A 23139-nucleotide genomic window follows, 5' to 3' on the forward strand; every position below is an offset into this window, starting at 1 on the left:
CTGGCACATCATAGCTTCACCATAGGGACATGAAGCCCTTGAATTAGGTGAAGCTGGGCATGGCAGAATTGCACTTGAACACACGGGGATCCTGCGTCATGTTTCACACCTGAGACAGACAGTAGGCAGTTGTCGAGGTTGTATGGGGACAGAAAAAAGCTCTTGCTTCACAACACTTTTCCTATGCTCCTTCCCATTCCGATAAGCAGAGCCAGAAGGGACCCTGGAAGGAACTGGCCACATGGAGTAAAACAGAAAGGACTCAGTGACAGCCAGCAGATTCCTCTCTGTCAAGAAAAGGATGCCCTGCTGTCCCAGGAAGACATATTTCTAGTAGGATGCTGCTGTTGTGTGCAAGTCCTGTAAGAGACCCAGTCCTTCACTCTCTGTTGTGAATTCAGTGAGTTAGGAGCATCCCCTGAAAACAGGCATGACTGATTTAGGACACTCTTCCCCTTAGGAGAAGGAGCTGTGACAGGAGTAAGTGTGTGCTGGGAGATTAGCATGTAAACTTCCAGAAAGCACTTAGGTAATTAGTATTACAGGCTTGATTCTCCAGTTTGATCTTGCCTCAAACCAGTGAAATAAGTGGTAAAGCAAAAAGCAGTGCAGTGCTGGGCTGGCAACAGTGAAAGGTTACAAAGGAGAAGATTTTACGGTACATGTGTTTTATTTTCCTCCAATTATACAGTGTCGATTGAACAACTACTGAAATTTTCCAGTACATGTGTTAGACCCTTTTCATGCAAGAAAGAAGCACCAGTATCACGAACTTACAAGCTTTTGCAGGTTTATTTCATTACCAGCTGTACCAGGCTGCGAAGTCGGTATAAAACAGACAAGAATGTGGGTGAGGCAGCCTTCCTGGGATTACCAGTTTAGTGAACAGAAACCAATGGAGGTGCAGCAGTGTTCTGAAGGAAGGAGTTTTTGCTGCTTCTTTTCTTCTTATGTACCAAAGCAAATGTGTTGGCGATTACTGGTTTAGATCAATGTAGTGTGTTCTGTATTGTGGCAGTTCTGGTTCAGAAAGTGATGTAAAAGATGCATCAATCAATTTTGTTCTGTGCACAGTTAGGTGCTTATAGTGTAGTGCTACCATTTGGGGGTTCTTTGGCCAAGAAAATGATCCAGAGGCGTGAATTTCAGGTTATTTTTAACATGTGCTCTCTTCTAACTCTGAGCAATTTGTCAACAGTACAGGAAAATTAAAAAGTGCACAGACTATTGAGTTGCTCTCCATGGTGCATATTTTGTTCATTACTGTTGTTGCAAGAGTCTGTTTAGTAATGGTTGAGTTTCTAGGGGGAAGAGAACCTTCCCAAGAAGAGGATGCTCTTGGTCTTGTTGTGCCTGATAAAGAAGAGGAAAGGGTGATCTGCCACAAAAATAACAGTAGCACCAAGACTTCGTGATGCTAGTGATGCTGAACTGGCAGCTGCTGCCTCTGTGCCTTCCTCATTGACTTCTAGATAACACTTGTGAAAAACTTGCGACAAAAAGAGATCACCGTTCTCTGACATTCCTGTGAAATCAGCTTGACCTTCAGTAAAAGCATCTTGTATCCCCATCCTGCTCAAAGTAGATTTGAGGTCGTATTTCTCTTCTAACATGAACCTGGGCAGGTAAACCTCCATTTTCGTTTCCTCCATTAGTTCTGGGCTGGTCCATGCAGTCAAGTTTTCAAAAGTCAATTCTCTTTCTAGCTGCAGTTAGTAAAAAGGGAATCAGAAAATTACAGAGCGTTCAAAAACCTATCCCCTAAGGGCTATTTCTGCTCTTTTCTGAAATAGACAACTTTTCAACCATTTTAAGACTACAAGGAAAACAGTAGTGAAAGACCCATTTAGGCATCTTTTTGAGTATAGGATTATGTTGCTCTATGGGAGCTCAACGCATTGTTTGAACTGTTCTTAGTAATTGTCAGGGAATAGAGCAGGGTTAAATAGCTGTAGAACAAAAACATCAGTGTAAAGCAACAGTAGTCTGGTTGATTTGCTGTTCACATTTCTGTCTTCCCTATGTTTCTAGAATTTGCCAAAAAGAGCTTTTTTTCTACAGAACACCCACTAACGTAAATGAGAATTTATTCTTGTCCAAAGGCAGCATCTATCTCTTTACAGAAGGTGGCAGTGTCCATATGTCTTAGCTCTGGACATCCTTGTCAGTAATGGAGGCTACCCAGACAGTGGATATCAGCAGGGCTGGCTGGCTGTCCTCATTTTTGTTCAGCTGGAAGAAGAACTGTTCTTGTGGGGTTTGGGTTACCTGTTTCCGGAACTGATCAACATTAGGAACCGCAGAAGTGCCAGCTGCCTACAGTAAGAAGTTCGCAGTGCTAAACCAGGTTTGGGATTTGCTTTTCCTGACGCCTGATCAGTACCCTCCTTCCTAGAAACATGACAGCAGTCTGGTCTCTCACCTTGCACATGCATAGAATAAGTGATTAATGACACTCTTGTTTTTTCAGATGATTTATGTTCTCAGTCACTTTACCTTTTGTAGGCCTGTGATGTCACTTGGTAGCAGAATAAACATGCTGAGTTCATTATTGACATATGGAAGCTCAAGAACATCAGTCTGGACTGATTCTACATAGGTCGAGTTAAATTTATCCCTCAGGTACATCATGGGCACTGGTTTAGATGTATGCTGCAACGAATCAAATTAAACATTTGCCGTTTGTACTCTGACTGAACAGTAAAGGATTGAGTTAAAGTAGCACAGTGGATGCTTTTTATATTGACTGTACAAGCTGCTCAGTGTGTCTGAGACATCCTTATGGCTCCAGGTGTTAGCACACAGCATCTGCAGAGGACTCCTGGTTTTCTGGAAAGGCACTTGGCAGCCCATCAGGCTACCTAAGCTATCTCAGGTGGCAGGCATTATTGCAAGCTGTATTCCACTCTGATTGGTTGTATGATTAAAAATTAAGTGTAAAGAACTAACCCATACGATTTCGTTCCCCTCTTCGTTTTCCCTGCTTCAGAGAATGGAAGCTTGTTTCAAGACAGCTTCTGACATTTTTACTTGTGGCTCAGGTGCTAGTATGTGTGTGCAGTCTTTGTACTGAAGAAAATACCCTGTATGCTTTAAATTAAATAACTTCCATACCACATGGATTTAAAGATCGACAGGAGTTTGTCTCCCCCATCTTTTTCATTTTTTTCCACCTGCAGTGTAGGATGTAGGGCGCTATATTCCCATACCATGTTAATTTTGAAAGGCCTTTGCCTGGTAGCTTCAGCTTCGAACTTTGTTGCCCAGTTTCCTTTGAAGTAGAGTGCATTTATCAGGACCAGCCTGGTGAGTGAATCTACAGATCCTGGAGGCAGCAGATTTCTGATTTTACCTAGAGAAAACAGAAAGACATTTATGCATTTGTGCAGTTTCACTGTTTTGGTGTAAGTGTTGGCACAGTTTCTGCAGATACAAGACACAGAAACTGTAAGAGCTGATATAGCATTCGTCTGGTTTGAGATTATTCCCAAATGAGGCAATCTTGTCTTACAAAGAGTAAGCCACATTCCTCCCACTTTCAGATGGAGGACACTAATTTTACTATGGACTTGTCAGTAGATAATTACTTTAGAAAAACTGATCTGATTTACATTTCTGAGGTGAATTGTTTACCTGCCTTGTGCAGGTAAAGGTACTCTTGGGTACAGAGACTTTGTTCAATGCCAAAATGGCTTCTTTTTGAAATAGGAGAGGAGATGCTGGAGCTTACCTTCAGTCTGGTGTTCAACCTTGGAATTGATCTCTCTTCTGATTTCATCTGCTGCTCCCACAAAGTTGACTGACTGTGGCTCTGCATTGTAGTATTTCTTGGTTAACTGTAAGTATTCCTGCAGTGCAAGAGAGATACCTGTCTTACGTTTGTTGCCTAGTGGTATGCATGCTAATGAATAACTGCAGCCAGACCGAGAGAAAACATGGTAAGAATTCTGAGGGCTACAAGCACAGCATTTTGTTAAAGGTACCAAGTATTTTTTGGTGGACATATTCAATTCAAATGTTCTCATCTAAGTACATCTGCAAACCACTCTGAAATTAGATACACGTCCCTAAAAACTAAAATTTTAGTGCCCAAAGTCTCAGGAAAAGTCTCATAGAAAACATTTATGTTAAGCATAACAACTTGATATGCAGATGTAATGGAAGTACTTAGAAGTATATGGTTTATGGTGTGTTGTCATAGGTAGATGATAAAAGTTACGTGGCACTGGATAGTTTGAAGAAACGGCCTTCTTACCTTACTGAAAGGCAATGATTTTTCTCCATATAACTGGCTGATACTTTTAAGCAGATGATTTTTAGTGGGTTGGTTTATTTCAGAGTTGAGTGCTTTAAACCTAGTGTGAATATTATCTGATTTGCCAATTTCTGTCTTGGAGAAAAGGAAGAAAAAGGTGTTATTAATCCATTGTGTAAATAGTTCAAAATTTCTAATTTTTTCCTTCATACAGCTCCAAGTGTTTCTCTTCAGGTGATCAGTTACCTGTACTGCAACACAAAAGGTGTTCTAAAACCGACAGCTATTAAAAGAAAAATTTGAAACTATTAGAAGTTGCAAATGTGGTATAGACACTGTGTCTCAGAAGGCAAGTGTTAAGAGCCTGAACTATGTAAAACATTGACAGGTTTGTAAGGGGAGGTTGTGAAAGTGAGTATATCCGGAGAAGAAGAGACAGACTGCAACTGTTAAACAATGAGTGAAGATTTGGCTGTGTGACTCCTTTCAGTTATGAAAGTCAAGTGTGTTATGAGGGAAGTTGGCCCCTAAATCTTGCTCTTAATTTAATATTTTCTGATTTTTTTATATATTGTGGTAATTGCAGTAATTGAAGTAAAAGGATTAAGGAATGTGGGCTCAAACTCTCAAATGAGCATAAGGAATTTAAGCTGTGAATTAGTAAACTAAAAATCTGGACCTGTGCTGCATTCATCTTGTAAGTACCTCAGAATCAGAGGCATGAACAGACACCAAAATTTCTAAATCATTAGAACTGTCCCTCTGCTCTACCCACAGCACTGTAATTCTTACAACTTAGACAAGCATTACTCATGAGGAACAATCCCACTCCTGTTCATGCAGTGTGAGTGGGTTGTTGACACAGTCCCTAAAATAAACCTTCTCACCATGGAATTTGGCTGTAGGAGGCAGATCCAGGTTCCTGTTCATCAGAACTCTGGGGGCTTTGTGGGCAGACTGCAGGGAAATTGCTCACTCCCACAATGTGTAAGGATGATGGGAAACAGCAGGAAGAAGAGGGTGGATTGTCAATGAGAAAAAGCAGCCTTTTCTGACTCAGAGGGATTACATTTGCTTTTCTGGATATTTTCTGCTATGTTAAATTACATATACTTTGGTACAAGATGCCTGCCAGTATGTCAAAGAAATAGCTCCCGAATATAAGGATTTCCATTTCTCTAAGATTTATTGCAAGCAAGTGATCTACCTTGGGAAATTCCAACGTAAATTTATTTTGTTAACTATTCAGCTGAAATGGAGACTGATTTTTGAAATGTGTCAAGCGTAGGTAGCCTGGAAAATGTTCTGGGTTTTGTTGTCTTGATGCTGCAATCAAGAGCATGAAAGGGCAGGTCTATTCTTGTGATTAGCTCTCTGAGGTAGGAGCTATGACTGTTCAAAGAACATGGTGGCTAAATAGCTAGCTATTGAACAGTAATAATTTGAGAAAGAAATCTCTCTTCAAAGCTAAAGGAAATAAAATCAAGAGATCTATTGACAGAAAATTGTAACATCAAAATTTAAATTTTGCAAATTTGAGGTTAGTTTTTGCAATTCTGCTTGAAAAGGGGAAGCATGTAATAAGTATTGCATTAGGTGAAGCTATCACAGGATGATGTACCAATTAATTGGGTACACTGCATCTGAGGCAAGCAAACATAAGCAAATGCAGAAGTGGAAGGAAAATACAAGCAAGAGATGTGACCATGCCCATGGCCTGATCACTAGACTTGGTGAGATACCTTCTGGAAACAAGCATATCGATTCGATAGCCGCTCTTCTGTTCTGGAATAGACTTGCATTTTTATGGTTGTGGTGACGTTTCTGGCTCCTTCAGCTTTGTTCAAGTGAAGTACCTATAGTGGGAAAAGCAGTAATAAAGGCAATGCTACCAAATTTGCTATTTCAGAAAAATATTTCCGTGATGTCGTGGGACCGGTGATGAAGAGAGTCAAACTCAGATTTTATTCTTGTGTCCAGGCCTGACTGAATATGAAATCCTTTATTAGGTCTTGAGGCCCATGTGCACACTAGCTGAGGGCTGCAGGGCTAAACTGTCACGTACCTGGCCTTCCTAGAGGAAGCTGCCTGCTTCGAGTTATGCCCTGGCCTGACCACCTGGGAAGAGCAAAGTATCTCCAGATGGAGACTATCAAAGCAGAAGTCCAAATGGAGTGCTGCAGTGTGTCAGAAAGTATGAAAATGGTGCGGGCAGTTTCGTGCCTTAAATCCCTTGCTCTGGGCACGTGCATCTTACCCAGGCTACAGAGGGGCACCATCTGTTTTCCCTTCTGCCTCACAGAAGACCAGTCCTTTCTTTGTTACCATACTGGCCCTCTTTTGTTCTGTTAAACCAGGAGTTAGATCACTGCCTTAGCAGGTGGGACAACTTCTGCCTGAGCAGATGCAATCCCGCAAGCCTCACCGCCTATGACAGGAGCCAGGTAACTGTGCACTGGGGCTGTTCCCAATGTGAACTTTGCACAGTACGACTTTGGGATTTCAGTAAGTGATTTTGCCTCTAAAATACATACCCCAGAGAAAGGGTTGTAGTCTCATTGTGTTTTTTCTCTGATCTTGTGCAGATGGATTTATGTTTAGCAAAGTGAAAAACTTTTGATAATTTTAGGGGAGTCTTTTTGTGGGGAATCATTTCCAAATAAGACGTGAGATGGGAATTGTCTGTGGCAGAGCAGAAGGAGAACCCAGGTCTCCCTCTGTGTGGTGGGTGCTCACATTAGTGAGCTTTGGGATAAAGATCCCTTATGTCTGCTGGAGAGACTTGAAAGGAGACGATGTCACCAGTGCCACTTCTCTCATTTGCTGGGGACCTGTTTCCAGAGTAGACTACTTCTTTGACCTGCAAAAGTGGAAAACTGGTCTATTCTTTGCGGTGCACATCAGGGGTGAAACAGGAGCTGGAATATATATGTGTAAAGTTTTCATGAAAGTAGTTTTTCTGCTTATGGCTTTCCTCCATTCCATCACAGTCAATTTCTTGCAAAGAGGGTGTTATTCCAAGAGATCAGCCCTTTCTGACAGCTACCTTTTGAAGTCCAGACCCACCTTTGCCATCTCTTTTGCAGTGGTACCTTTGGCTCCCAAATAAACAGTAGCCAGGGCAAATGAAATACTCCAAGGGGAGAACAAAATATTCTTGTCACCATCTTCCTGACACTTATATTTGAAAAAGTCGAGAGCAAAGCTTGTGTTTGCTTCATTCAAAGCTTCCATTGTTCTGAACCTGCACAGAAATGGAGAAAAGATGCTGAGTGAACCGTTAATTATGAGTGCTCTGTGTCTGCAAGTTTCTCTTCAGTTTTCTAAGTTTCTTTTGTGATTTAAAGGCTTTCTTAAAGTATTTGTCTATATAAAGAAGAAGGAGGATTAACTATTATAAGGTCATATAAGGTTTAATGTGTCCTGTTATGACGCTAGCTAACATGTAGGTTAGGGAAAAAGTGGCCTCCAACCTTCTTTTGTATCTGTTAACCAGGACATTTATTGCACTGTCCTTTACAGCATCTTGGAGTGACAGTCGATCATGTTCCTCGCCAGTGCCTGGGCCAGAGGATACTGACAGACTGTCTCTTAAGACAACTTTTATGCTACGATTTGTGCAACACCCTTTTGATTCTTACGACTATAGTGAACAAATACTCTGGAAATAGTAAGTCAAACTATTCCTTTAGGGCAGGACAAAATACTCATTCCAGTGCTTGGGCAAGCACCACCTCAACTACTACCTGTTGAGAATCCTAAATTCCCTTTCTGGCTTTCAAAAATGTCCTAAAACTGTGTTATAGCACTAGCCCAGATCCTAGATTCACAGTTCTTCTGCAGGACAAGGTTTCCATATTCATTAGTCCACAAATGCTGCTATTTGTCATTTGCATTGCAGGTTTAGCTGAGAGCTCTAGGCAGGGACTAGAGCTATTCTGGCTGGTGTAGGACAGTGTTAGAATAAAGACAGTTTGTGTGCTGAGTACACACTGTGCAAACCAGGCGACAATGTTCGTAAGAACTAAGTATCACAAGAATGAATTAGCTGACTTAAGCAAACACAGTGGGTTTTACTCTGCTATGATATATATGCTAGCCATGAGCTCTATAAGTTATAGAGCTCTGTACAATAAATTGTTCTTCCTGTATATTTTTAAGACTTCCACCTCCTACACCATACCTGTGCCATCTTAGCAAATTACTTTCCCGAGCGTTTGTTTCCAATTCGGTTTCCTGCTTCCTTTTTTCTTATGCATTTGTCAACAAAGCAACATTGTACGAGAGTATATGAAATTAATAATCTCTAGAAATCATTACAGTACCTTGTTTTGTGCAGGGAGGAAGGCTGCTGCTCTGGGTGTCTCCAAGGTTTCTGCAGTCCACGTGGAGGGTAGGGTGAATTTATACTGTGTCTGGCCAGTTCTGCAAAGGTTCTTATGACTCATGGCTGTGCAATTCGTTATGCCCTGAAGGACCCATCCCTGTGGAAGGATTGAATCATCTCAGAGTAGGATGTGAAGGGGTGATGAGAATGATACTGTACAAGAACCTTACAAAACTGACTGCAGAAGTATTTCTATAAACACTTTGGTGTCAACAAGCTTGTAGCAACTTGAACCCGTGCTACTTTAAACAACCTTTCTTTTGCGGTTTGCAGGGTTTAAAAAAAAAAAAAGCAGTTGCTGACCTCCTTTTATGATTCGTCTCATAGAAATTACTTCTGTGGAACTGGCAGACAAAAGAGTGACTTCTTATGCGTGTGTTTTTCTATTGTCCATTTCCTATTGAGAAAGTATTTGTCACTCCTGGTGGGTTTCTGTTTTAGAAAAATGGAATTTGTTGATGTTGGAGGTTTCTAAGACTGTACAATGAGTGAAATGTTGTCGCTGTGAGATAGCGAAGGTTGAGAAACAGGGGCCAGGCCCTTGGTTTTATTATCAGTGGCAACAACACTAGAACCTGGTGTGGGTCTTCTGTTTCCCCACTCTAATCTGAAAGCTGCAGTTTGATCGATGTTGCACCTCAGAGATCTGTTTCTTATTTTCTGTTCCAAAAATGGATATTCTATCAAATCCAAGTCGACTTCCTCTCGCCTTGGTGCTAAAATATCTCCTTCCTTGATTTTCCTCGCAGTCATGCTGTCCCTTCCTCTGTTGTCTTTTTTTTATAGCTGTCCATCCCCACTGTGACTCCTAAATGGAAAGACCCTGGATAATCCTACCCTTGCCACTTATTTCATTCTTCACCTCTCTGCACTGTTGATAATACTACCTTGGAAACCTGGAGTGGAGCTGCTTTGTCTCACCAGGGCTGCCTCCTCGACACCGAGCAAGACTCACTCACAAGACCTCCTCAGCATACACCACTTTCTGAGAGCTTTCTTCTGACCTGCTGTCTATGAGCATACACTTAACTCAGACTTATGTTGTAGGTCAGTGGCTGGCACAGAGGATCTTCTAATGAGGAGTGAGCCATGGGAGCACCTACAAAATTTGGTGTAGGTCATTGGAAGGCACAGCTCCAAAGGGTCTTTTATCTGCATCAATATAATTTGGAATCCAAAAGCTCTGTTAAAGTTGCTTTCCTGCTTGTGAGGAGCCCCATAACTCTAATCAGATGGTGTTTTCCTGCCCTTTGGGTCCTTTGAAATTGTGGCTACACAAAACCAGGATGTTTCAATGTGAGTTGTAATTAAATCCATCTGTTACATTTTCCAGAGTTGCATAGGTAGGAGAGGTGTTCATTGCAGAATTAATTGCTTCCACTGCGCCTGGAAAAGTTGTAATCTGTTTACATTGGCCTTAAGTGATTTCCAGAGTCTAAATGGTTTGAGTAAGCTTTGAAAGTTGAGCTGTATTGTTGAATGAGTGATAGATACACGGAATAGACTTTATCCCTTAGAGCAATTACCGTGGATTTTCTGGTTTTAGAGAATGAGCAAATTTAATTTGCTACTTTGCTAACTTGTAATACTGTTTGCTGCTTGACAAGAAGTGGCTGAGGTGTTCCGTTTATGGAGAAATGCTGGGTTAGACTGAATGAGAGGCTTGTGCCTTTGCACAAGGTTTTAAAGCTACCTTTTAAAAACACCTTTTGAATGGCATGGATGGTCATTACAAAAAAAAAAAAAAAAGGCATTCCGAGTAACTAAAAGTATACACATCTCAAAGGAGAACATATGTTCTATCAACCTGATGGATTGATAACATTTTCCAATATCCTTTTAAATTAGCACCTCTCAATGGGTGGCGCTCCTGGTGACTCAGTAGCAGCGGTACTCTCACTCCCTCTTTATACTAAGTCAACACAGCAACACACTAGAAGACTTATATTTCTATTAGTAGTGTTCTTCCTGTGGGAAGTAAACCTGTGGGCTTTTTCAGTATAGTCATTCGTGTTTCCATTTGGGCAGGACAAATATTGGCAGGGTGTCAGCGCCTTGGCCAGATCTCAGCGATATAAATGCATTTTGTTTTCCTCCTGTATCAGTGTAACTTAGCACAAGTCATTGTGACTTTCTGACACAGTGTGTTGTACCTGGGTTGAGGAGTAGGTGAGATACTTGATGTCCGAACAGAACATTATAAAGTGCTCTATAAAGGCTCTTGAGTGTCTTGAGAGGCAGACTTTCTGTCACAGAAAAGTGGTGGCTTCTCTGCTTTCACACAGTATTTTAGGATACTGTTTTGCATGGCCGGTTTTCATGGTCGTCAGTAGCTTATTTTACCTATCAACAATCTATAGCTCTTGGAAACCTGATCTAATTAAACACTAACGTGTTCTGTGTTTCAGGTAGATCAAAAGAAGAAGTCATGTTTGAAGGAAAGCAGTTTCCCTGACGTCTTCAAATATTTTTGTACCAGTATAAGTACTGTTTATTTACTTGGGAGGTGAGAATTTCTAGTTCAGCCAGCAGAGCAGTCTGTTCAGGTTTTTAACTCAGCCAGAGCAGGCCAGTAGATTCTAAACATGAAAAGATTTTAAATGTCCTGAAACCTTCAAAAGGACTTCAGGAGATACAAGAAACATGGGGAAGAGAAAAGGTTTGAAATCTGAGAATATTTTAATCCCTTTGGAGGTCTGGTGTAATTTATTTTTAACCTTTGTGTGATTTAAAGTTAAAAACTGTATAGAGGGGGGCATAGAAACTGAGAAAACAGTGAGTTTGCAGCTGAGTGAGTAGATACATGAACTTTTCTGTGCTAAGGAGGACTCCCTTCTGGGTGATATCTCTGTCATAGTGTAATTGAGAGCACAGCATGAGCTTTTCCTAACCTTGTCAACCAAAACCCCAATTATTTACATGCATCACCTAGCCTGGTTATAACAGATTTTGGTTTGTGCTGTAACAGGTTTGTTCATGTAGGATAAATTTGTACCTTCCTGACATCTCAAATAGTTTTCAAGTTGAAGAGAGATTAGTTCTTTGGGTATCTTCTTTCTCTTTGAAGCTGTAGTTGAGAATACACGTGTCTTTATTTTGAAACGGAGTAGATAGCTATCTGTTGTGTACATCCTACGAGTAAGTTTGCAAGCCTTCCCTTGCCAAGTAATCCTTGCTGACATACTCTAACAGTATTTAAAACCCTGGGAGTTGCCAGAGGGTGTGGTCATGTTCTTGTACAAATTACTGAGGCATTTTGCTCCACACCTGCAGAAAGCAAAGGTGTGGTGAAATTTGACAGTACTGGCACAATTCATGACACTTCACTATTATTTCTACGTGCTTTGGCTTAGACACTGTAATTAATAAAGGTAGTGTTTGTACTGAGAAATTCCACTCTTCTAAGAAGTGCAACACTTCTGACAAAGGACTGGCCTCTTCATCTGAAAAGAAGTAGTTTATCTGTTAATGATTATGCACTGTTTTCCCATAACCGAGGATGCAGTTTCTTTGACTTACTCAGCCAGTGAGCCTTTTTGAAGTATCGCAGGGTGCAATTAACATAAAAATCGTGAAGGTTGGCCTGAATTTCTCAATCATGATACACGAGTGATGACGTATGTATGGCTTCTAGGAACTTTAGCCAAAACGTGTCATTTTTTCGAAGAAATCTTTCAAGGGGTGTAACTGTATGTCAGCTGCATGACTATTGAATTAGAAAGCTGACTCCTGCTTTGTGTTAATGGGAGTTTCCCAGGCTGCAGTGGTATAGGACAAGACATGCCATGTTGTGCGATGAAGAACATGACTATCAAGTCAGTGTATCTTCAAAACACATTTCTAAACAAGAAGGCATCCAGCAGCAGCCTCGTGCTGATGCGCAAGAACAGGGTATAGAGGAAGGGCTCTCTTTTAAGAAACCCAGTTAAATATTTGCTCTTTTCTCATACAGCTCGACTGCAAATGTTCTTGCCTGATAGACTGATCAGGGGTTTCATAGGGCGGTTGGCATTTTCAGAAGTTTCATCAGGAGCATTTTCCCAATACTTGTTTGTGAAAGTGTACTGGAAACCTTAGCTATTCACTGATCTGCTTTGTGCCTCCTGGCCCTTCATATTTTCATGCTACCCTTGGAACTGATATGACCTGCTTAAATGCACATACAAAGTCAGTAAGCCTTTGTCCTGGAAGAGAGTAAGCCCCAAAAGGTGGCTGGAATGCAACTTCTCCCCCAGACTGACAAGGACCTTGGGTGAGCTACAGTGTCATTAGCATCGTTTGAACATGTCTTACCAATGTCCTTAGCATTGCAAGATTCTTCCATCTTTCCACCTCGTGTTCTTTGCCTGTTGCACAAAGGAGCTCAGTTTTTTGAGACCTGACATCCTTTTACATGGTTCCAGTTAGCAAGCATTTCGTAACAGCAACCAAGTAGAAATTAATGACACGATAGACGACAAGTCATAAAAGATGATCTCATGTTCCTTTTTACTCTCAGACAAAATGAGATGGAAAGGTTTGATTTTGTTCCTCAGGCTTTTGTGAGAGATGCAAAAGTGTCAACCTGCAGGGTATTGCACTGAAGACCTTCTTTTAAAATACCCTGATGATCATTTGTTCTTCTTTACCAAAGCATTTCCAAGCTCTTTGGAGCTGCCCTTTCCAGCTGTGATTCAGCTATATGCAGGTCTTCATGGCTCCATTATCTTTTGGACCGCTAGTTGTGGCTGGTTTAGCTCTTTCAGAACTAAAAGCAGAACTCTCTTTGTGTGATTTAAAACTAGTGTGATTGTCCCTTTCAGCTGCTTTAGACTTTTCTTTCTTCTTAGTCAATCTCCCTTCATTTTATAGAGCTCTGGATTTATCTTCCGAGCCTTTCTTAATATCCCTTGCTTCTGTGGTTGCAAATTCATTTTCTGGGAACATAGACCAAGCCAGAAACCAAAATTCAGTGGTGCAGAGTCTACATCAGCATAAAAACAGAGTACATGTAAGGAGAACCAGAGTACTTGCTCTCTGTTTGTAGCTGCAGGAATGGGCCCCTCACCCCAGCTCCTGCAGATGCAGCTGAGATGTAGCAAATGTTCCATTGTTATCTCCTGACCAGCAATCAACTAAGATACGGGAAAGTGAAGGAAAATATTTGAACTATTTATACACCAGTGAAAGTGGTATCATATTGTCTTCCTTCTTTTACAAGATGGTATTTGCTACCAGCAAGTTATGCCCCCTAGGTCCTGCCAAAATATATGTTAACTTGAGGGATAGGGGGCTGGGGTGTGTGGGAAGCCGAAACATATAGAACAAGCAAAACCCTGTATGGTGGAACTGAAAAAGCATTTCACCACAGACCAGCCAACACTGGTGCCATGCTGTGCATACTGGAGTCAGGAAACCATAACTTTCTGCATTAACTTCACCTCCCGGCACCTTTGTCTTTCATTCTTGTAATCCTCTGTTACAGTTCCTCACAGGTCTGCTTCCGTTCTGGCTTCAGTGACAAAGGGAGGAATTACTTATTCCAGAGGGAAACTGTAATTTGCCATAGACGTTCCTTCCCTTAGCATGGTTATTCTCTTTAGTCACAAGATAAGAGCCTATAAAGCTTTATAAACATACCACAAAGATAACTAGAAACCTCCTTCCCGTTTCCCATGCCTTGTGTTCTCTGAGGCAGTGTTTTGTCTCAGTAGAATGTAGATTCTGCACGTATCCAGCTGCCTTCCAAACTGCTTACCCACTCCTGTTTCTGAAACACTGGATGAATCACGGTTTCTGCTGAAAGTGCTGTATCTGATTAGTTTGAGTTGCATGCAGGAGGGATTATGAGTCTTGCTAGACCCTTCCTGGCAGAAAATTGATTTCAATATTGTATCTTAGCCCAGAGTTAGGACAGAGTCTCATTCCTCATCTCTCTGTAAGCAATGAACCAACTCTGATAAAAGATTTATAGAATGATAGAATATCTCAAGCTGAAAGGGACCCATAAGGATCATCGTCCTACTCCCTGCTCCTTGCCGGACTACCTAGAACTAAACCATAGGAATAAGAGCATCGTTCAGATGCTCCTTGAACTTTGACAGGCTTCGTGCTGTGACCACTTCCCTGGGGAGCTTGTTCCAGTGGCCAACCACCCCTTCAGTGAAGAACCTTTTCCTAATGTCCAATCTGAACTTCCCCTGATGCAGCTTCATTCCATTTCCTTGTGTCCTATCACTGGCCACCAGAGAGAGGAGATTAGCACCTCCCCCTCCGCTATCCACCTTGAGAAAGTTGTAGACTGTGATGAGGTCAGCCCTCAGCCTTCTCTTCTCCAAACTGAACAAACCAACTGACCTCAGCCACTCCTCATAAGTTTTGCCCTCAAGGCCTTTCTGCATCTTGGTCGCTCTCCTCTGGACACACTCTAATAGTTTGATGCCTTCATACATTGAGGTGCCCAAAGCTGCACACAGTGCTCAAGGTGGGGCTGCACCAGTGCAGCGTAGAGTGTGACAATGGTCTCCCTTGACTGGCTGGTTATGCTGTGCTTGATGCACCCCAGGGCACGGTTGTCCCTTCTGGCTCCCAGGGCACAATGGTGACTCCTATTCAACTTGCCATCAACCCAACCCCCAGGTCTCTTTCCGCAGGGCTGCTCTTCAGCCTCATGTCCCCCAGTTTGTATGTATAAGCACAATTACCCTGTCCCAGGTGCACTTGAAATACTTCAAAATAAAATGCATTTGATTGAACATGTTTTTATTATGATTAAAGAAGCACAAGAATACATCCACAAGACCCATTACATGTGGATACATGGAAAAGAATTTGGGTAGCAACATGGCATATTTGGTCATGACAATTGAGCCAAAAAGGTTTTAAGGAGAAATATGAATTAGAAGATTTCTATAATGCATCTTTTAAAAGTGAGGAAGAGTCCTGCAGTATCAGAGTAGGAATGGTTGGTGACAGCTTAGAGTTTAAGCTATGAGCTTTTGAATGACTGATTCCAGAGAAGTCACCACAAAGCTTGGCCACAGCGGAACCTGGCTTAATCAGAAGGCTGCGTGTTTTTTTACAAAAAAACTCTGCCCATAAATGGGGTGGTGATTTTTTCAGTGGGATGATTCAGCACTATTACTGTTAACTTGCACCAGGAACATCCCTGTCCATGCTCATGCTTTCTTTGCATTCAATTCTCATTCCCTTAACCTTTCATCCATGAGCAAGTAATATTGCGCTGAGAAAAGGGCAAAGGACCATGGACATGTTGTCATGGCGTAATTTCTCTGACTTAACTTTTTTGTTGTGGTTTTAAATCAAAGCTTTCTGGTTTTATAAAATATGGAAGAAAGAGAGAGTATGCATTTCTTTTTACGCTTGCTACTGCAGTGCTTACGGTCTTGATGCAAGGGACAAAAATTCTTTCAGCTTTCTTCTCTTTAAGGGGAAATGTATCTGCCAAAGTAGAGGATGCCATTGGTTGGGTTGTGCTTGATCAAGAAGATGAAAGGGCGGTCAGCCTTAAACTCTTCAGAGACACTCGAATCCTCCACCCCAGCTTCTGATGAGCCTACCACTTCCCTGCCTGCTTCATAGATTTCCACAAATGCCTCATGGACAGCGTCAGACAACTTCAGGCCTTCTGCTGAAGAGATGCCGGACAGGTTGGCTGATGAACTGAACAGGTCCGTTATACCCAAGGCCACTAAGACAGATGTGAGGTTGTATTTTTCCTCAATCTTCATGCGGGGGAGGTACACTTTTGTTTTCCTCTCTTCCATTATATTAGGATTGGTCCACTCCAGGAGTTTTTCAGAGGTAATTGCAGACTCAAGCTGCAAGGAGAAAAGCAAATGAGATCTCTGGGGTGAGAGCACAACTTCCATTGTGGCAATGCAGTACCAGTGGGTGTTTTCTCTTTTAAACTGACTGCTCTTGGCATAGCATTTTTCCTAGGTATATGCAGGTTAATGTATCTAGAAGAGGATAGCGAACTGTGACTCTTTCTTTTCTATTTCTTTAATAGGCTTACTGCCAATTAATTTTCATAATGAGATGACTACTCAGAAAATTTCACCTAGAGCTCTTCCCTATTCATCTTCTTTGCTTGGGAAATATATTCCAAAAATCATTCTTTTGGGTTGTTGCCTCTATCTACATTTAAAACCTCCGAGTAACCAGGTGTTAATGGTAACCAGTTACTAATACCTGAACTATGAGTTATTACTGAGGAAACTTAGCTGTGTTCAAATGCCTCCTCATTTTAATAATTTAGATTCTTGGTGTTAGTATGCAAACATTTCAATGAACTCTCATTTATTAAGTAACTTTTCCTATTCAGACTAACTATGGTCTTGCTAATAATATCCCTTAGAACCTTTGAAGTTCAAGCTGCTGGAGTAACAGCTGCTTAGCTGAGAAGCATCTGTTCTGCAGTGACCAACCCACTAAAGCTGTTTGTTAAGCGATCCATGCTCAGCACAAACTATCTCATGATGCCAGTGTTCAAATCTCTGCTGGTGAAGTCGTTTAGGATAACTTTATTATGAAGGGCTTTGCAGCATCTAAATTTCACCATATTTGTGGTTTTCTGAAACCCAACTGCCAGGGCCATACCTGCTCCAGGCCAGAGACATCATCAGGCAACAGCACCAACAGGCTCAGCTGCCCGCTGGCGTATGGAAGCTCCAGGATCTTAATTTTCTCAGAAGCTATCACCGCCACTTTAAATGAACCAATCTGATACATCATCTGCACAGGTTTGCTTTCTTGCTGCAAAACCAAATAAGATAATGTAGTTTTCACAGAGATTATTCTTAAGAGTGTAGAAATGACTGGTACAGTTAAAACTAGTGATGAAGAGAAATCATTAAGAGCAATAGTTCAGGAAGATTGTATAACAAGTTGTCTACTCTCTTCACAAATTCTAGAATGACACCTTTAAGGTCCATGTACCTCAGTAATTCTGAAAGGCACTGCCTGGGTGTCTTCATCTTTAAATGCTTTCTCCCACAGTCCTTTGAAGTAAATGGCATTGACGAGGACCATTTCAGTCTGGGGATCCACAGAGCTTGGCTGAAGGATATTTTTGATCATTCCTTTAATAATGCATAGGAAAAGAGAACACACGTATGTAACATATCTGTGTGTAAGACATCTCACTTGGCAATCAAAACATTAAATGAAGGATATAGAAATTGTGGGGAAGAGGGTGTAGGGCAAGGGACTTTGTTTTGTTTTTGCATCTGTGAAGTTGTACTTCCAAGGTTGATGTGCTCACTGCTGTTGGCAATAGCTGTTGTTTCCCTCTCTGTAAAGAATTGTAATGAGAGACATAAGACCCGGAGATTCACTTGTCGCAAAATAAGTAAACATATATATTTTGTGAGAATGGGAAGAGCCATTGAAACCTTTTATCCCAGGATGGTCTCCAGCCTGAAGAGTAAATATAAATACTTCTTGCTTCGAACCAAAGTTGAAAGATGTCTATATGAAGGAGGTAGCAGGAAAAGAAACCAGAATTTTACTCTGCTTTCTTCTTATACTTTGTTCTTGTTTATTCTGCAGTCCTCATGCACATAGCAAGCTTCTCTCTTAGTCCTTTTGCACCAGTAGCTTAATCATGGTATGATTGTCTCTTCCAGAGTATGACACCACACCAGGGGTCATGTGATTGTCAATATTTTCATTTCAGTTAAAATTCAGCATCTTTTATATGTGTTTGCTGTTCAGGTCATGTGTTTCAAGCATGAGGGAAAGGAATGTTTTGAGTGGGCTGGGAAGAGACCTGAAGAGTTGAGGAACCACTTGGAGATGCAGTAGGGTAAAAATCCCAGTTGTGCACTGCCCTACCATTCCCTAGCTGTTGTTTTCCATTGCCCTTTACCTGCTAAGATTTCTCAAGTGAGCCGTGATCAAGTGATCTCAAGTGTTTCTCAAGTGATTTTTCTCTTTTGACTGCACACCCTATTCAACACACACCCAGCAACTCTGGGAAGCTTGAGGGCAAAGCACAATGATCAAAAGATATCCAGATTCTCAACTTTAGTGTCAAACCACTTGTCATTGTGTATGAAGCATGTTCTAGTCCTGACCCAGGACTTTGTGGCCGCAAAGCCCCTACAGATACAGATAGTTCTCTAAAAGTGATGTGTCTGAGGGGAAAAAAAGAGTGGTTAAATGATCATTCCATATCTGGGAACTGATCTGTTATCCAGGAGATGGAACAGAGAGAGCCATGTTAGTTTTTTTATCTCCTGACTTAAACATTCTCATACGCTGTTCAAACAAGACAGCAGGAAAAATACCTATGCTGATACTTGGCTCGCTCTTACCGTTTGTCTGACTTTCAACCCAGGAATTGATGAGCTCTCTGGCCTGATCTGCAGCTGTTTGAAAGCTGATAGTTTCCAAGCCTCCTTTATACAGTTCCTTCACACATTTCAAGTATTCCTGCAAAGAAAGAGTACACAATTTTCAGATCAGACTGTGAAAGCATTTTGCAAGTTAGCAGATATGAATAATCTGTTTATTAAGGCTAATCATTAAGTCATGATTCTAGTTCATAAGCATCTTAAAATTTGACATTCATTGCTTCAAGCAAGAGTATATGCTCTCATTAAAAAAAAAATAATTCCAGAACTGTGTTTGATCCAAAAATGGCTTTCATTTCAGTTGAAGTGTGGGGTTTTTTTTCATTTTGCCAATTTTTTAACTTCTTATTTTGCAATGGTCTTTTTCTTTAATTTCAGATTAAATGTTCCTTTCAATGGGAAAATGTCCAATAATTTTGAGAAACTGAAGTTGTTTTTCAGGTTTCTTTTAGAAGTTGATTAAACAGTCAGAGTTAGCTCTTTCCAACAGAAGCTACCTTTATTAATTATTCCTTGCCATGATAGGATCATGTTTGTAATTTGCACAAACATCTTTTTGCTATGCACATATTTTTCTCAAGACTGTAGAGGGTTAGAGCTTTGATAGGACAAGTCATGAATCCTGTCTTGCATATGGAAGAAAATTTCTTTAGCAGAACCTTGACTCCTGACAGTGCTTTTGCATTACAGAATGGTACAGCCTTGGCATGGAAATACACTCAGATCAGATCTTAGAGCAACTCACCGGTAGGATTGGGTATGTCTCTTCAGCATAAAGTTTACTGGCAAAGCTGAGTGAATAATTGTCACTTGGTTTGGTGATTTGGGTGAACGCATCTTTAAGAGAAAAGTAGATGCCTATAGATGTGCCGCACTGAGTCATTGGCATGAAGAGAAACAAAAAGATAGATGGTGTTATTCTAGTTTTAGTACTTACTACATTTTTCATACTATATGAGAAGAGTAGAGTAGTTCAGACACTTCTGCTTACAAAACTCTTATTCATCCAGTACGTCTTGTTGCTATAAATGAACTGATGTAATTTTCTAGTATATACAATCCTGTGCTGGTTTTTTACTGTAATTTCATCATACCTCTCTCAGGGGGACTCTCAGTTACCCACTACAGTAATCTAGCTCCAGCAGATCAGGTAGAGTTTCCTTCATTCCCAGCGAGTCCCATTTAACCAGTAACATCCAGCTACCTATCCTAAGCATACGAATATCTATAATCTTCCACATTTGCTGAATATTATGATGCTGGGTTTCATCTTACACTTGTTCCAAATCCTCTGTTACCTCCCTTCTCTCTCTGTTCTTATGAACGAGGTGTTTCCACAGTTGGATGCAGAGCACTAGCTGCAGAGAGGGATTGGATCTGCTAAGAGACTGCTTTTTATTTGCTAGATTTTGCTAGATTTGAAAGTGGCATAGAGAAGGAAATTAAACTCTTTCTGTACCTGAGATTCAATACTCTCTCCGTATCCTGTGATTTTATCAAAGTGAACAACCTGTAATTGAAAACAATAGTAGTAGAAATAACATATATGACCAAAAAAAAAAAAGGTTATGCAACTGAGATTAACACATAATGTTTGAAGTAAACCTATTGGCTGAGAAGCTGGGTGACTCAAAAGGTGCAATCCATCTGGACCATCTGTGGACAGCTGTGCCCACCTACTGTTGCCTACTTAGAGGATATCTTTTTCTATCTAACTTTGTTCCAGGTAACAAGCCAGCCACTCCCTATGAGGAAGTGAGAGGTATAGGAAACTCCTATGAAACATTTTGCAGTCTGGACACACGTTTTGGCTTTTTCTGTGGTGATTTTAACTGCTTTCCTTACTCTAAACAAAGGACCACTGGAATGTGTTGTTGTCTACTAGAATCCTAGTGCTAAGTGATGAAATTTAAATCCAGTTTCAAGACTTCTGGCTGATGCATTTGTTTAACACTATGCGAGTTTGAGGTGGCTTTTGATAACTCTGGATCCAGATTTTTTAGGCTCTGAGCTGTGCAAGGAACATTATAATATAATTAATTGCTATGGCTCTGTTGGGCATCATTAAATCCTTACTGTAGCCTCACCTTATCTATCTGAGCTCTGGTGTCTTCTCTTGCACCTATGTTGACCATGGACAGAGCTGAAATGATCATCAGTGGGGAGAAGACGATGTTGTTGACATGCTGATCTTTCAGCTCCTTGAATACATCAACACAAAATTCCGCGCTTGCTGCACCGATGGAACCCATTGTGAAACCAGAATTGTCTAGAGCAAACAGCAGAAGGACAGTGACAATGTAATGAGGAAATACCACACAAATACAGTGCAATGCACTTTAATAGTGGGTTTTAGGCAATGAAATATAAACAAATCATTCTGCGGTAACATGCCTATGCTCATCCCTCGTAAACTCCATGTTCAATTCTTTCTTTCTGCATTTGTATATTGTTGCCTATTTGGAAGTGAAGTTCTTCAGAGGTCTTAAATCTGTGTGTGATTTCTGTTTACCTTTTCAAGGCAGTCAAACAGCAATTGTCTGTACTTATTTGCATTCAGTGAAGACTAGGGTTCCTCAGTACTTTGTAGTACCTTCGATGAAATCAAGAAAATATTATCTTTCTTTGATACACTTGCAAAGATGGAAATTTGACGTGCAAATTTTAGTAGACCCGCTCTAGGTATGGACAGATATAAGCAAAAGCAGAGACTGTCTGACAGTTTTTATTTTCTAAAATAAATAAGTGCAGTAAAATATCTATTTGTTGCACAGTACCTACTATCAGTTGATCTTCAAGGGCTTGTATCTTTACTCTTGTTTTAGTATAGGCATATGAATAGGCAATATTATTTCACCAAGATCATATTCCACCCTATTGGGCTTTCAGATATAACTTGCTTTGCTTAAATATATCTATATATATACACTACACTGTAACCCTGGTGAGAAATTAAATTTTGTTAGCACCTTTTAGATAGAATAGAAATGTGGACATGATAAACTAGCGATGTCTACCTTAATACAGCACTGCTAAATGAGTAGTCTGAGGCTGCTGTAAAGTCCTGTGTCCTGTGTAGCCACTGTGCTTCTTCAGAGCACAGCTTCTGAGGTCAGCATGAATCTGGTTTCCTTCCCGTGATTTATAGAAATTGTGAATGTTTGTTGAGTTTCAAAATCTAGCCCTTTGTGTAGGTGCTTCATGCTGGGACCTCAGGTTTGTCTTTGGAGTATCAAACGCCACCAAGGTTTTTAGTGACCAGCTCATGAGTATACACATACACTTGCACAAAATACACGTTTTTATCTGGTATATTGTTCACCAGCTGTGAACAGGGATGCAACCATTAGAGAAATGTCACACTAAAATAGACCTAGCAGATTCACTGAATGACACAGTTTTGCTCTCAGTGCACTCTGCTGAAATGAAGGTCAATCTAGCAAATTTATTCTTTGGCTGCCAAAATTAAATTTAAAAGATTCTGAGTGAGAGAATAAGCTGCTCTGAAATAAAATAATATATTAAGCACTAAATAATACTTCAATCAAAAAGAATAAACTTTTCAGAAGTCTCCTGAGAACAAACTCATGTTTTATACGTAATAAAATAGCACAGAACGCATACACACAGGTGAGAAGATTTGTAGAGTATCATATAAGTATTCTATCCTTAAAGATACCAAACATAACACAACACTCGCTCTCTTTTGACGTTTAAGCATAAACAATAAATAGTACAGCAAGAAGGTAAATTTTCGCAGAGAAATGCTTACCTTGTGAACTTCAGCACCAAAGGCAATACAGCTTCCCAGCTGTGGGTAGACAGACTGGCTGAGCCCTTGGGAATTTATACGGTCTGAATTGTGACCCACCTGCTGCTGCCCTTCAGAAGTTTGACCTTTGACACCATAAAAATAATTTAATGGGTTTAGGTCAGATTTTGGTTTCAATGGGTTCGTATTTGATTGAAGGGAGAACAAATATTAGTTTTTCTATTCTGTATAATGAAATGTTTTCCACCAACGCATCAGGACTGTTGGATTTGAGAAAAGACTGGGAAATAAAGAAGCCTGATTTGCAGCTAGATACTGGAATGTTGAGAAAAATAAAAAGCGTTAAAACCTTAGTGATGGAAAACGT

The 23139-nt window shown here is 40.7% G+C and overlaps 2 protein-coding genes across 3 annotated transcripts; both read right to left on the bottom strand.

The window, feature by feature from the left end:
• Nucleotides 1-1149: 1149 nt before the first annotated feature.
• Nucleotides 1150-8680, bottom strand: LOC104494968 (serpin B10-like). 2 transcript variants are annotated; one of them, XM_010137876.1, is made up of 8 exons: nt 8581-8680; nt 7322-7499; nt 5998-6111; nt 4256-4390; nt 3731-3848; nt 3210-3352; nt 2497-2652; nt 1150-1706 (listed from the first exon to the last, which is right to left on the bottom strand). In XM_010137876.1, exons 2-8 carry the CDS (start codon nt 7487-7489, stop codon nt 1302-1304), a joined length of 1239 nt encoding a protein of 412 aa, XP_010136178.1. In that variant the 5' UTR covers nt 7490-7499; nt 8581-8680; the 3' UTR covers nt 1150-1301. The 2 variants fall into 2 exon arrangements, with proteins under 2 accessions (XP_010136178.1, XP_010136179.1); XM_010137877.1 differs by lacking the exons at nt 5998-6111; nt 8581-8680 and having other exon boundaries at nt 4256-4386; nt 7318-7489.
• Nucleotides 8681-15945: 7265 nt separating this feature from the next.
• Nucleotides 15946-22815, bottom strand: LOC104494969 (ovalbumin-like). Its single transcript, XM_010137878.1, has 8 exons — nt 22773-22815; nt 21088-21269; nt 20460-20510; nt 19746-19874; nt 18962-19079; nt 17583-17725; nt 17244-17399; nt 15946-16462 (listed from the first exon to the last, which is right to left on the bottom strand). The coding sequence occupies exons 2-8, from the start codon at nt 21250-21252 to the stop codon at nt 16067-16069; spliced, it is 1158 nt and encodes a 385-aa protein (XP_010136180.1). The 5' UTR covers nt 21253-21269; nt 22773-22815; the 3' UTR covers nt 15946-16066.
• Between the last annotated feature and the right edge of the window lie 324 nt (nt 22816-23139).

This window comes from Buceros rhinoceros, unplaced genomic scaffold, assembly GCF_000710305.1.
Source record: "Buceros rhinoceros silvestris isolate BGI_N320 unplaced genomic scaffold, ASM71030v1 scaffold1636, whole genome shotgun sequence".
Taxonomy (NCBI): Eukaryota; Metazoa; Chordata; class Aves; order Bucerotiformes; family Bucerotidae; genus Buceros; species Buceros rhinoceros.